Source organism: Camellia sinensis, chromosome 4 (genome assembly GCF_055761805.1).
Source record: "Camellia sinensis isolate YWXY chromosome 4, ASM5576180v1, whole genome shotgun sequence".
NCBI lineage: Eukaryota > Viridiplantae > Streptophyta > Magnoliopsida > Ericales > Theaceae > Camellia > Camellia sinensis.
The window spans coordinates 71501588-71517910 of record NC_138964.1 but is presented as its reverse complement, the minus strand read 5'-3'; the positions used below and the strand labels follow the sequence as shown (position 1 = coordinate 71517910).

Here is a 16323-nt window from a genome sequence, read left to right as displayed (position 1 = left end):
CCTTTTGGTGTGAGTTATTAATGAGTACATATGTTTGACACGTTTGATGTGCCATGTAAGCACCGCTCTATGGACAAAAGTTTTAAGTTGCTTCCGTTTGGCCCCTTAACTCTGATAATATATGTTTATTTGGTTTGAGGCCGTAGGTAATCCCTTGATTACTGGCCGGTTATGACCTTAATCCATATAGGTGGGTTCGGGTCATGACAGAGTGGTATCAGAGCACGAGTTAATAACTCACACACCTGTCCAAATGAGCAATAACAGTCTAGAAAAGATCTAGGATGCATTCATGTGATAAGTATGAATATGAAAGCATCAAGAATATGCTTAGATGCTCAAAAGTGAACGATTATGTGCTATAAGTTTGTGATTTGCTTGCATTGCAAATTATTTGAATATGTGTGCTCTTTAGTATATGCATACTTGTGAATCGTTTGTATAATGTATAATGCAAGTCTAATCAGATGGTGAGAACAAGAGGTGATGAGATAGAGGAGTCTTCTACTGCCAGAATGGATAGAATGGAAAGATTGATTCAAGAAATGGCAGAAACATTGAGGCAGAAACATTGAGGCAACAACAGCAGTGGCAACAACAGTGGCAACAACCATATCCTCCGCCTCCTCCTCCAGTACCACCTGTGCAAGATAATCAGAATGATGATTGAATAACAGCTCTCACCAAAGAGTTTAAGAAAATGAAACCGCCACAGTTCCATGGGGGATTGGATCCGCTAAAGACTGAAGCATGGGTCCTTGGCATGGAGAAACTATTTGAAGTGTTTCCTTGTTTGGAAACACAGAAGGTACTCCTAGCCACTTCTACCCTTGAAGATAAGGCAAGAAGGTGGTGGATGCTAATGCGTGAAAACAATAAGGATATTGGTTGGGCACGGTTCTTGGAGATTTTCTACAACAAATATTTTCCACAATGTGTCCATGACAGGAAAGTATCGGAATTCATGGAACTTAAACAAAACAGTATGACAGTAGCAGGATATGAGGCCAAGTTCACTGAATTGGCTAGATTTGCAACACATGTGGTCGACACCGACTATAAGAAAGCGAGACATTTTGAAGGAGGGCTTCGAGATGATATCCTATAAAGGGTGAATGTTCTCAAGCTGGAGACCGATATTGAGGTGTTGGATCGGGCCATTATATCAGAAGCCAACATAGACAGACAGGCCAAACCAACCACGGACTAGAAGGGTAGTAAAAGGCAAGGCTTCTTTTCGAAGAAGAAATTTTCAAAGAAGCAGAATACGGGCTCCTCAAGTACTTCTAATTCTTCCCAAGATACATCTCCAATATGCAATATTTGCAGTAAAAGGCATCGCGGAGTTTGTTATCGTGTGCCAGGAGCTTGTTTTAAATGTTGGAAAACGGGACATATGGCCAGAGATTGTAATCAGAATAGTGGAAAATTAGCTACTAGCTCAACGACATCTGTCCCAAAACCAGGAAATACTATGAGATCTACTACCACCGGAGATACCATGAAGCAAGGGAGAGTTTTTGCGCTTGTTTCAGGCGATACACGGAATGCTGAAGCCGTTATCTCAGGCACTATTTCTATATGCAATCAGGATGCTTTTGTGATAATTGACTCCGGATCAACACACTCTTTCGTAACTTGTGCATTTGCATCGAGACTGAGTAGACCTCTAGAACTATTTCCATATTTGCTATGTGTATGTGCTCCATCAGGGGAATCTGTGTTGTGTTCATCAGTATATCGATTTTCTGACATGCATATTGGAAATGTTGTTCTGTATGTAGACTTATTACCCTTGAACTTTAGACACTTTGATGTAATTTTGGGCATGGATTGGTTAACTAAATACTGTGCCACCATCGATTGTGTAACAAAACGGGTTGTATTTAAACCACCGGAACAAGAAGAAATTGTGTTTGTGGGTAACGGGGTAGTGCCTCCACCTTACTTAATATCTGCAATGAAAGCATGTAAATTGATCAGAAAAGGGTACTAGGGTTACTTGTGTTGTGTGCTGTCTAAACAAATTGTGAATGTAGAATTGAGTAGTATCCCTATTGTTAGCGAATTTCCAGATGTATTCCCAGATGAATTGCCAGGGGAATTAGTGGACAGGGAGATATAGTTTACTACTGAAGTTGTGCCAAGCACTTAGCCTATTTCTAAAACTCCCTACAGAATGGCTATTGTTGAAATGAAGGAATTGAAGGAACAATTACAAGACCTACTTGATAAAGGGTTTATTCGACCTAGTACTTCACCATAGGGTGCACCGGTGTTATTTGTGAAAAAGAAAGACGGAACCTTGCGCTTGTGTATTGACTATCGAGAACTGAACAGGGTGGCAATAAAGAATAAATATCCCTTACCTCCTATTGATGATTTGTTTGACCAGTTGCAGGGATCACAAGTGTTTTCCAAAATTGACTTGAGGTCCAGATACCACCAATTGAAGGTAAAAGCAGAGGATGTTGAGAAAACTGCGTTTCGAACAAGGTATGGCCATTATGAATTTCTTGTTATGCCATTTGGGGTGACTAATGCTCCTACAGCTTTTATGGACCTAACGAATCGAATTTTTAAGACTTACCTTGATGACTTTGTTGTAGTATTCATTGATGATATCTTGATATATTCAAGGAATAGACTTAAACATGAACAACACTTGAGGACTATTTTGTAAACACTTGGAGAAAAGAAATTATTTTCCAAACTAAAGAAATGTGAATTTTGGTTGGATGAGGTTACTTTCTTAGGGCATGTTATCAACAAGGAGGGAATTTCAGTGGACCCGCAGAAGATAAAGGCAATTGTAAATTGGCCTGCACCAACGAATGTAACAGAAGTCCGCAGTTTCATGGACTTAGCTGGGTACTATAGATGATTTGTGAAGGACTTTTCAAAAATAGCTGTGCCTCTTACCCAACTAACATGCAAAGGGAAACCATTTGAATGGAATGAAGAAAGAGAATCTGCCTTTCATGAACTGAAAACGAGATTGACCACTGCACCAGTTTTGACACTACCATCAGGTACGGAAAACTTTGTGATTTTCAGTGATGCATCTTATAAGGGTTTGGGTTGTGTGTTAATGCAAAATGGGTGAGTAATTGCTCATGCCTCCCGACAGTTGAGACCACATGAGAAGAACTACCCAACACATGACTTAGAATTGGCCGCAGTTGTATTCGCTTTGAAAATCTGGCGGCATTATTTGTATGGGGCAAAGTGTGAAGTCTATACAGACCACAAAAGCTTAAAGTACTTCTTCACTCAGAAAGAGTTGAATATGCGGCAGAGGAGATGACTTGAATTAATAAAAGATTATGACCTTCAGATTCAGTACCACCTCGAGAAAGCTAATACAGTTGCTGATGCCTTGAGCAGAAAATCGATGGGAAGTTTGGCTTGTTTACTTACTAAACATAAAGAAATCTTACAAGATTTTGAGAAGTCCCGGATTGAAGTGGTACTGTGTGAACAGGATGGATTGATAGTCGTCATTTCAGCCGAACCAGCGATCATTGATGAGATTAAATAGAAACAAAAAGAGGACGAATTCCTCAAGAAAGTGATTGATGAATTTGAGACAAGTCTGAAAGCAGAGTTCAGTATTGAAAATGAAGTGTTGAGATTTCGAAACCAAATGTGTGTCCCAGATATTCTGGAACTAAAGAAAAGAGTTCTAGATGAAGCTCATAAATCAGTGTTTGCTATGCATCCGGGTAACAACAAGATGTATCGAGACTTGAAGCAAAGCTTTTGGTGGCCCAAAATGAAGAAAGAAATTACAGAATACGTGTCCAAGTGCCTTCAATGTTAGCTAGTCAAAGCTGAACATCAGAAACTAGTCGGTCTACTTCAACCTTTCCCTATTCCTGAATGGAAGTGGGAGCATGTGACTATGGATTTTGTTGTTGGTCTACCTCGGACCCCTCGAGGTATGGATTCTATTTGGGTTGTAGTAGATAGATTGACTAAGCCTGCATATTTTCTGCCTATTAGAACTACATTTGATGCTTATAGATTGGCCACTGTATATGTTGATGAAATTGTTTGCCTACATGGGGTTCTGGTATCCATTGTTTCGGATAGAGATTCAAAGTTTGTGTCAAGATTGTGGAAAACCCTACAAAAAGCCATGGGGACAAAATTGAGGTTTAGTACTGCATTCCATCCACAGACAGACGGGCAATTAGAACGAACGATATAGACGCTGGAAGATATGCTCAGAATGTGTGCTTTAGATTTTCAAGGGAGTTGGGAAGATTATTTGCCACTAGCAGAGTTTGCGTACAATAACAGCTTCCACTCCAGCATCGGTATGGCACATACGAAGCTTTGTATGGTAGAAGGTGTAGATCACCAATTTGTTGGACAGAAGTTGGGGATAGAGCTTTGCTTGGGCCTGAAATTGTGCAAGACACTTCTGAGAAGATTAAAATTATCCAACAGAGCCTCAAAATAGCTTAGGACCGACAAAAGAGTTATGAAGATGTTCGAAGAAGGCCTCTTGAGTATGAGGTTGGTGACCATGTGTTCATTCGTGTGACTCCGATGAAGGGCCAAGTAAGGTTTGGTAAGAAAGGAAAATTGTCGCCCCGTCACATTGGGCCGTTCCAAATTCTAGAAAGGCTTGGTCCAGTTGCCTATCGAATCACTTTGCCACCGGGATTTGAGCAAATCCATAATGTATTTCATGTATCGATATTGAGGGGTTATCTTCGGGATCCACTTCATGTGATCGATTATCACCGGATATCTCTTGATGAAAATATGGAATACGTAGAATGGCCAGAACGAATTATTGACCGTCAAGTGAAATAGTTGAGAAGCAAGTCCATCTCGATGGTGAAAGTGGAATGTAAAGAACACTATGGGACGGACGCTACATGGGAAAAAGAGGATGAAATGCGACTACACTATCCACATTTGTTCCAGGATAAAGGTAAAATAAGTTTGGAAGTCCAAACTTCCTAAAAGAGAGAAGACTGTGATAACCATGTTCCATGATATGCTAATTGACCTTAATTATGATTGTGATTATATGCTTGATATGGTTTTTTGTGATGATTACGTGATTATATATGTATTTTTGAATTTCTATCTGTTTGCCGTAGGAAAATCTATTTGATTTTCTGCTTTAGAATTTAAATTGAAGGCCTTATCGGCCATAGAAACTGAAATTGATCACGCCATTGTGATTAGCGTAATTTTCAGAGCCTATGGTGAAATTTAATTGAAAATTTATTCGGATCAAAATAATTAGATTCAGAACGATTAATTAAGCACCATTGATTAGCCTTAATCAAAATTTGATTAGGCCATCCTATATAAGGGCTATACGACTCCATATTATGGTTTTGAGCTCATTTTTGCTGAGATTACACTCTAGAGAGAGAGAGTGTGCCGGTTAGAGAGGGAGAGGGAGCTCAAGTTAGAGAATTGCTCAAGAAGCTTGAAGATCTTGGAGAATTAGTCAAGAATTAATCATAATTTGGAGGATTTGAGCTCCTAGGTGAGTGAATTCATAAATTTGAGTTTGTAATTTTGTGGAATCAAAGTTAGAGTGTGATCAAAAAGTGTAATTTGAGTTGTATATAAAGTCAAGTACATGAATTAAGCTAAGCTTGATAAATTTGAGATCATTGGATGCATGCATGTAAGGATTGACCATAATTTTGCATGTTTAAATGAAAAGCATGTTGATCATGTTGTTTTTGAGGGTTATTTGATACATGCATGCAAGAATTCCCATGCATTGGAGCTTAATTCCAAGCTTTGAAGCTTGTTCATGCTAAGTACAAACATGATTTGTATATACATTATATTTATGATTTGAAAGTAGTTAAACCAATGGAATTTTGAGCTATGTTTGCAAATTATCTTCAAATATATGTTTTGGGAGTGTACCGGCACATTTGAGTGTTTTATACATGAATTGGACCCTTGGGATTTTGATTTGAACTTCAAATAGAATTTTGGAAAACCTAGAATTTGGCATGTCCGCTCGAGCAGGGTAATGGCCACTCGACCGTGAAATGTAAGTTCCCAGGACTTTTGCAAACTTTGATGTCTGCTTGAGCGAGGAGAGTCACGCTCGAGCGTAAGTCACATATGTCGACTTTCAGCTCGAGCATCTGAAGTCAAGCTCGAGCATAAAAATGAGGCAACCGGTACTTTTGCAGACGTAATGGGTACACTCGAGCGGAAGAAATTGCGCTCGAGCGGGGATCCCTGTTTCAGAAATTTTGTAAAGATGTTTTGTGTTTCATTTTCCATTTTTTTTCATTTCTAAGCACTCTTAGGCATGCATTGAACATTATAAATGAGTTAAATGGATAAGAAAGAAGCCTAAGAAGGATATATTAATTAAGAACGGATTGAAACGTTTGTGACTTATATGCGTTATGTAATGTGTAGGGTCAAGCACGAGAGTAAATCCACCGGCAGATCACTTTGAGTAATATCTAACTAAAGATATTTTGAAGTATGTTATTTGTTCAATTGCTTATTCCTATATAAGTCTTATAAGCTTGCTAATTTGAATTGTGGGCAAATATTTGTTATGCCATATGATTGCGCCAAAGGCTGTCGGACATGAATGAAATGGGCCAAAGGCTATTGGACATGAATGAAATGGGCCAAAGGCTATCGGACATGAATGAAATAGGCCAAAGGCCATTGGACATGAATAATTGGGCCAAAGGCCATCGGACATGAATGAAATGGGCCAAAGGCCGTTTGATATGCTCAGGCTTGAAGCCGTTTAACGTACTGGACAAAACCAAAGATGGGCCCGAGGCCGTATGATATATGTATATCTGTCTCGAACTTCATTCATGTATTTTCTTTATTTGATATTATTCACTGGGCCTTCGCTCACACTCATTCATGTCTATGTAGGTGAGCAAAGAGATGTCCAAACCCAGCCCCGACGAAGTGTGTGAGAAAGGTCAAGTTTTGAGGAGTTAGCCTTAATGTCTCATGCACGAGACTCGTTTTTGCCCTTTTGTACTTTTGTTATGTTATAATTTTGCAATGTTGGCAAAAACATTGGATCACCTTTGTATATAAGCTTTGGCTTGGCTGACTAAGACTTGAATGATCCTGTGTGTATAATACTTCAAGTTATTTTCCTTTTGGTGTGAGTTATTAATGAGTACATATGTTTGACACATTTGATGTGCCATGTAAGCACCGCTCTATGGACAAAAGTTTTAAGTTGCTTCCGTTTGGCCCCTTAACTCTGATAATATATGTTCATTTGGTTTGAGGCAGTAGGTAATCCCTTGATTACTGGCCGGTTATGACCTTAATCCATAGGGGCGGGTTCGGGTCATGACATTAATAAATGGTTTGGAAGGATGTGGTCAATAATTCATGATTTTTGGATTGGAATTATGTCTTTTATTGATGATTTTCGTTGTTGATGAGGAAAAGTAGCCCTTAGTTCATAAAAGAGAGAAAACCTCAAATTTTCCATAAACCCTAGTTTTGAGATTTGTTCAATAAAGAGGGGTTTTTCTGAATTGGTTTCAAAAAACATGAAATTGAATGTATTTACTTAACTTTAAGGTTGAAATGTAAGATTTGAAACTTTTCTCTATATACACCTCGAGTTAGAAGGTTGTGAGGTATCCTCCATTACTGATGTGTAAAGTAGTGAATTGTTATGAATTGAAATCATTGTAGGGAAAATTGAAGATTTATAAATTCATGCATCATATGCATTCCAAATTTCTCCTTTAACACTGTGATGAAGTGATTTTGGAAAAACGAAAGGGGGTAAATAGTCTATGAGTCATGTAGGTTTTTGAGTTGTGTAATGTAATTGGTATTCGTGCAGGAAGGCAAGGTGCCCAATTGTTCCTTCTGCGCATATCGCCGGACGAATGTGGGAAAATGTTTTTCAGTGTCCACGAGCCCGTCGTTTCTAGAGCTGGCAAATGTGGAAAAACATAGTCATGGGTGTCCACGTCCCCGCCATGTATGGAGCTGTAGACACCCTATTTTGACCGGCCCTAAGACTTGGGCGCTTTCTTTTGATTGCCCTATGATGACAAAACAAGAAGGTATTTCTCACAGAATCCTCAATAAGAAAACTTAGAGTTTGAGCCATGTTTCCAACCCTAAACAGCCACAAATTACCTTTCCAAGGGAATATTCTGACCTCACGGTTGCATCCAAAATGGTTCGTTTAGCTAGGATCAACCTCCATTGCACTTCTTGGGGGCGTCACTGAAAAATTCTCCTGAAATTTGGGTTACTGCACAAATATTTGAAACATCTGGGCCAAATTGTAATTTTCAAAACTCAGGCAATATTCTGTTTTGTGTAGGAATATTATGTTAAAGTCAGGGAATATTTTGTCCATATGCAAAAGTATTCCGTCAATGTTGATGTGGCGGCCTTGTTGACGTGGCATGACTGGATTGGTCCTTGCTGATGATGTGGTGCTGACATATCTTTACAAAAAAAAAAAAAAAAATGAATGCAACAAATACTTGGAAGGGGGTTTGAATACCCAACCTACTACTCAACATCCAACACCTTAACTACTCTACTAAAGCTTTGCCTTGTGTTATATTTCCCCTTAAATAATATTTGACCATTCCAAAGCAGCAGGTAGAGAAGGTTTTTTTTTTAGCATTTTTTTCTTGTGTGTAGGACACTCCCCTACCCTATTGGCTGACCCATATATCACCAAATACATACATAATCATCCCCCATTGTCAAAAAGAGGTTTTGTTTGCATCCATAAAGGAGTATCCCATACAACCACCTTGAAAATTTGTCCTCCTATCACATTCTTGTCTCCCACCTTGTTTCCCACCTTCCTTTTGACCTTAACTCTCTCTCATTGCCTATATAGAATGATCAAATTGTAAGAGAGGAGAAGGACCATGAAATTGAAGAGAAAAGAGTGAGAAAAAGAGAGAAAAAAAGAGAAAATTGAGTTTTTGAGCCAAAAATACTCATATCTTCCATATACATCCCATATCTTCCATACAAATTGAAATTTTATATTTCCTACACCCAAAACTCCTCTAAAGATTCTAACATAGCTAAATTTCAGTAGTGACTGATCAAAGGAAAGAGTGAGTGTTGTTGAAAGTGAAAAAAAAAAAAAAATAAAGTTAGCCACTCTTCCACCATACATACCCTAGAGTTCCGTTCTAGTTTCGAATTTAGGATTAAAAACACACTTCCTAAACTTGAGGGTGATCAAGAGGAAGTTTGGAAATCAAGAAGTTCAATCTTTTTATGGAAGTTGAATTTCTAATCTTTCATTTTCTTATATTTTTTGTCTCATATTTATTTCCTTGCTTCTTATTTCATGGTGTTTTGCTATAACTCAAGTGGTTTGTTTATCTCATACTTATTTTCTTGCTTCTTATTTCATAGTGTTTTGTTATAATCAAAGTGGTTTGTTTATCTCATATTTATTTTATTACTTTATATTTCATAGTATTTTGTTATAATCAAAGTGGTTTGTTTATCTCATATTTATTTTCATATTTTATATTTTATAATGTGTTATTATTATTATTATTATTATTGCTTATTAGCTTGCTCTTGTTTCATATTAGTTGTGCTGTAAGATAACCGGTAGTGGTTAGTTGAGCCACTTACATGTTTATTGTTTGTTCCTTTTCTTGGTTTTGCAACAAGACAGGTTTTGCTCGGCCTAGTTCGCTGGCTGGCCTATTTGGCTGGTCGGTTAGCTTCTTTCGGACAAGATGCCGTAATCTCCTAATGTTGACCAATTTCTACCAACGGTTCCAAGGAACATGAAGCTTTTATTTTGAGTGGTTTGTGAGGTTTTGTTTTATTTTATTGCAATATTCCCTCATCTCTCTCTCATTTGGTCAGTAATAATTTATTCAATGTGTTGTAATAATTTCCTACCCCACTTCTTTCTATCTTGTTCTTTTACTTGCTTTCCTTATTTGTGAATATGCATCATGTTTATTTTATTTTATTTTATTTTTTTTAGTATATCCTTGCTTTGCATCCATGTTTCATGCATCTTGATTCGGCTAATTTTTCATTTGTGGATTTAATTAATTCCTATGTGATTATGTGCGCTACCTCATGTTCTTGAGATGATTCACATGTCATATCTTAGAAGCCGAATCTTTAGTTGCATCTCATGAGTGAATTGCATTAGGATTTTATATATAAGATCATGCATGTTTTACTAACTTTGTTTTGTAGCTTGTTTGTGGGACGTCAAACATGTAAGTTTTTATGCTTTAGCATCCCGTTTGTGTGTGTTTTTCTTATTATGTCTAGCATTCTACCATGAGGCTATTTGCTTATTGGATATAACTTTATGAATGCCAGTGGATGGAGATTGTGTCGTTTAATTTGGAATGATGTTGGTTTTCATGATTGTAGACTCAATTTCTTTGAGTTGTACATCTTCAAAACTTTTTCAAAATACATGAAATCAAATTATTCCAAAATAAATGACATAGTCTGTAGTTGTATGCTTCACATAGTAATTTTCAGGATTTATTAAATAATCAAAATATGCATATATAAAATAATTAAATTCATATCAGGGTTTAGTAAAGGCCGATCTTTTGATTGGATGAGTGGGAGTGCTAAATTAATGACCTTCCCCTCTCATACATAAGGTTTCGAACCAAGACAACTTTGGTTATGACAAACAGTGGCCTTGGCACGAGTCATGGGTTTCCTAATTTTCCAAAATATTAGGTGGCGACTCTAAGATCTGATGATGAAGTCCATTTCTGGCAAAATGCTTTTTGCAATAAAATCAATTTTCTAAAATTTTCCAAATGTGGACTCTCGTCTATGTTTCATATTGCACTTGTGAGACTAGATCAAAGAGACTGAGGGTCCGAACTGTTTAACGCGCACGGGTACCCCCTAGGCATGTTACAGTTTCTGGCGACTCTGCTGGGGATTTTATGAAACCTTGACTCAAACTCCATGATATGACTTTTATTTTCAATTATATGTTTATTACATTGCATGTATTGGTGCACTTAAAGTCCCTGTATTGCCCGGATACTAGTGGGAGCACAGGCACACTTTTTTGACGCTGCACCTATCTCTATGTTACTTCAGAGGCCTTATGTTATAACCTTTTGAGATCCGAGGGTTCTTAGACTTCGAAGAGAGGCTATATTGACTCTTTTGATTTCCTAGGATCTTCATTGGTTATGACCCAAAGGACTCTTTGGTTACCTCACCTTGACTTCAACCCCTAGAGTACAACCAACCTTGTGCATATAATGAGCTATAGTACCTTCCAAAATTAGGACAGGATACTCTCCCATTTCTAGGATGTATGATGCTACTTGTTTGAATAGTGAAAACTGAGATCATTTCAAAGCTAGGATAGGGTAACCCTAGCCCCCATAGGGGTGTTTGTTCTCTTTCCTACTATGTGTTATGTGCAATGTATGGGGATTCTCAAATTCCGATGAGTGGTTCAGTCATTTCAGTTTGTGGGGTTGAGTTCAGTTTTTCAGCATGACTTAGAAGTAATCAGTTGAGCCGGGATGCTAATGAAATTCTGATTGCGGGTCCCTTTTTGTTTCAGCAAGGTAGTTGTAGCATAATAGCTTCAGAATGGCCTGATATCCCTTAAGTTCTTTGGATTCACATTGGTGGACTCTGTAAGATCTCAGTTCTAGTTGAGGGAAAACTAGTGTTAGTTTCTTTGCCATCGGTTACATGATGAAGAAGAACAAAAGCCTCATCAACTGTCCAGAATACCCCTTCTTCACCTGCTACATCATCACCACTCAACTCACCAGAATCAGTGATGGCTCAGATTCCAGAAAATTTAGCAGACGTACTATTGGCCCTTCAACAGAGCATGGATACCATTGCCATTACGGTTGCTGTCCAAGGCACTACTCTTGCTGCTCAAGCTAATGCTCTTACTGAACTGCAATGCCCATCTAGGGCATCCACTACTCAACCACCTCCGATGAGTCATCCAGTTCCACCACCACCTCCATCTCCACCAGTTGACGAGTCTACCGAACTTAACTTACCAGAAGATCTAAGGGTTCCTGTACAAACTTCAGGAGAATCATTTCCCCTTCCATAACCAGGGGAAGGGCTCCTTTCCTCTGACGCACCTGAGTCTGACCAAACTATGTTGAAGCTGTCCAAGTTGGAAAAACTTTTCAAAAGGTCACAAGGAGTCAATTTAATCCCGGACATCGAAGACGGGTACACTAAGACAACCGTGAAGCTGCCAAAACAATTCAAAATGCCATACATTGATAGGTTTGATGGCTCCGACAGCCCAATGGTGCACATTTGCCTATTCTCTGACGTCTTAAAGCCTATGGGTTTGACTCGTTCTCAAAATCTCTCTTTGTTCGGACGAACTTTGTCAGGAGTGGCTGCCATCTGGTATGCCAAGTTAGAGGACTCGGTAAAACAATGTTGGGAAGAGTTAGCGGGTGCCTTTATCACCCAACATGCTTATAACACCCAAATTGAAGTGACTACTCGGGAATTAGAGGCCACCCGTCAAGTGCCCAATGAAAGTTTCGTGGCCTTCATCACCAGATGGAGGACAAAAGCAGCAATGATGACCAACAGACGACTTGAAAAAGACCAAATCCATATGATAGTCATAAATCTGCAAGAAAAGATGTTACAAAAAATAATAGTCCTCCCGTTCTTCACTTTTAAAGACTTACATGAAATAGGGGTTCAGATACAAGATGCCATCAAACAGGGAATCATTCTGGATGATAAGAAAGCTATTCGGAAGCCTTTTGGTCACAATTCCAATGCTACCACTAGTAGTAAGGCCTATTTGGTAGAGCTTATAAGCTACTTATTTCAGCTTTTAGCTTAATTTAAGCTAAAATATTATTTTTGGTGCAACTTAAGTTAACTAGCTTATAGCTTAAATTAAGCTATTTCTCAGCTTATCTCAAAAACTGGCCAGGGGGTGCTTAAATTTTTGACTTAAGCGCACAGCTAGTGTGGGGGGCTAAAATTACTTAAATGCCCTCGTCAATACTCAAATATTAATATTAATATTAATTAAAAAATAAAAAATTGTATATTTCTGAAGAAAAAGAAAAAAATCAATATTAATTGAAAATTAAATATTAATTGGTATTAATTATTAATAAATTCATATTGTATATTTTTATAATAATTAAAAAATAAAAAATTGTATATTTCTGAGGAAAAAGAAAAAAAAATCAATATTAATTGGTATTAATTATTAATAAATTAATATTGTATACTTATGTAATGAATTAATTATTAATTGATACTAATTAATAACAATTGTTGATTATTAATATTAATCGATACTAATAAAAATTAAATATTAATATTAATTTATACTAATTAATAATTTTAGTATTAATTGAGACTAATTAAGCCATTAATTGATACTAATTAATAATTTTAGTATTAATTGATACTAATTAAGTAATTAATTGATACTAATTAATTTATGATGGAAAATAATTGTGACAATGATACTTCCATTACATTTTTAGCAAATGTATTAATTTTTATATTAATTGTTAATACTAATTATATTAACTTTTATTAATGAAATATTTTTTTAAAAAATTAAAACTGAAAAAAATGACAAAATAATCATTTTTATATCATATAAGGGCAGAAAAGATAATTATACAGTAAAAAGTTATTTTACAGCTTATTAACCAAACACTACTCTGCTGCTTAAATCCATAATCACACAGCTGCACCAAACAGGTTAACAGCTTATGTTCACAGCTATAAGCCATAATCTATAATCACTTTTCCACAACTCTACCAAACGGGGCCGTAATACAGTTGTAAGACATTCTGAGGTTAATTCAGTCACTACCACCATCGCTAAAATAGCCGACCCATTTGACAATGCCAGTCCACAAACAACCAACTCAACTCGAACCACAGCTAGAACCTTTAACCCTCTCTACATGTCCCCGACCAGTGCTATGAAAATCTTGATAGAAAGAGGGTATCTCAAGCCTCTGGACCCCTGACCTCTTCTCGATCCTTTCCCAGCCAAACACGACCCTACCAAATACTGTGCCTTTCATAACAACTTGGACATGACATTGACCGATGTTTTCGCCTTCGGCATGAGATCCAAGACCTTATTAACAACAAGATCATAGCTCCACCACAACCACTAAAACCCAACGTCACTACCAACTCATTGCCACCCCATGACAAAAATCAACCACCTTCTCGCCTCAACCATATCTATATACTTCCACCCACCTTTAACCCTAGTATACACATCACACATGTCCATCTACCTAAGCCTGAGGTATGCATTCCAGAGAGCATTGATTTATGTATGATGGATGCACCTCTAACCTAGCCAAAGCCAAAACAAACTGTAGTGGTGGCATTGCAAACTGAGGAAGAAAAGACCGTATCAAGAGAAGGACCCAAAGAAAACATAACCAAAGTACTAGTGATTGAGACTGGAAAACTGTTGGAAGAAGGATATGATCCCAGCAAATACATAGTACTTGTTGTCCAGTTGAAACCAGAAGTTATCCTACCAGATTCATGTACCATCAATGTCGTTAGAGAAGATATGCTTGAACAAGGATTAGATGACTTGGTTAATCTAGAAGAAGATTTGGACAATCTCAAATTTTTTGAGGAATTGGACTTGGGGAATGTGTAGATCGGCAAGTGGGATCCAAGAAGTCCAATGCTACTCACGGTTAGGCAAGCGATGATGATGGTCATGATGGGGAAACTAAGGAGAAAGAGGATGAACCAAAAACTGACACCAGAAACTTTGAAAGCAGTGGCAACGAAAGGGGTTCCAAGAGAGAAGAAGAATCAGAAAGTGCACCAGAGTATGACATGGGAATGATTCATGTAGAGCCTAACAATTGTCTTTCAGTTAATGAAGGCGAATGGTGGGATGATAGCAATCTGCAGCTCGCCCACACGGATGATGAATGGGGTAGTACTTTGCCTGATGAGACTTGGTATTCTAAGGAAATTGATCATCTAACTAGGAGTGGGCATTACTTTAAACCTCTATAACTAGACCAAGGCAAGTCCTCAGGCAAAGATACATACATTGATAAAGAGAAAGAGAAAGAGAAAGAAACAGAAGAAGACTTGGTTTTAAAATAGCAAAAAAAGATCCAGGCAAACATCTCCATCAAGGGACTTCTCATGGCTTCCCAAGAACACCGACAAGCAATGTTGTCAGCCTTAAACAAGGCCAAGCTATCCATTGAGACAATGCCAAATCAGTTAGTATCTTTCATTATACCTAGAGATACGACCCCTATGTTATCATTTACAGACAAAGAGTTACCACCTAAGGGGGTTGACCACAACAAACCTTTGTATGTGGCCTTGGAGGGTAGAAAGAAGTTGATTCCAGTAGTTTTGGTTAATACCGATTCAACCATTAATGTGTGCCCAGCAAGGACTCCTTATGCGATTGGGTCAAAGGCAGCTGACTTCATGGCAACAAGCCAAGTTACCCGGGCATATGACAACAATAGCAGGAATGTTATGGGGATTTTTTAGGTCAAGATATTAGTTGGTCCCTCTGAGCATGAGGCAAAATTCCATGTCATGGATGTCCCGACAACTTTCAACCTATTGTTTGGCAGGCCTTGGTTGCATAAGATGAGAGCAATCTCTTCAACCATACAACGATTGGTAAAGTATCCGCACAATGGAGGGATTGCTATAGTTTTGGCAATTCTACGATCCACCCTCCTCCAGAAGTCACAACACCAATACTAGAAATACAACATTGGAGTGAAGATGTTTTTCTCTTGGGTTTTACCTTGGCAGAAGCACGTCCAGTGTAGATAATCATAGCAGAAGGGGATGGTACACATCTGAGTGCTCAGTTAGTCTACATGATGAACAAGTTAGGATACATCCCAGGATCTAGATTGGGAAGGATTGACTGACAAGGCACCATAGAGATAACTAAGGTAATCCACAACCCACATGCATTTCGGTTGAGATACGAACCAATAGTAGAAGACTGGGAGAAGAAAAGGAAGGAAATGAGAGAGACAATCAATGCAAAGAAGATGGGAAAGAAGTAAGAGCTGGTTTATAGGCTAATCCATTGGACCTTGAACGGACGCTTTGTCTGCCAAGGAGAAGACTTCCCTTTCTGTGGTTTTCCTGAGCCCTGGATTGATCGAGTGGAGAGGAAGAGATACCCTATGTAATATCCTTGTTCTGTAGTATGCTAATTGGTCCTTAACATGAATATGATTATGTGTTTGATATGATTTTGTGTGCCATTATGTGAAAATATGTGGTTTTGAATTTCTATCT

General features: G+C 37.9%; 1 protein-coding gene across 1 annotated transcript; it reads left to right on the top strand.

Moving 5' to 3' along the window:
* The first annotated feature begins 700 nt into the window (after nt 1-700).
* On the top strand, nt 701-1108 carry LOC145823833 (uncharacterized). The gene has a single exon (XM_082923359.1). The coding sequence runs from the start codon at nt 701-703 to the stop codon at nt 1106-1108; it is 408 nt and encodes a 135-aa protein (XP_082779485.1).
* Nucleotides 1109-16323: the final 15215 nt, after the last annotated feature.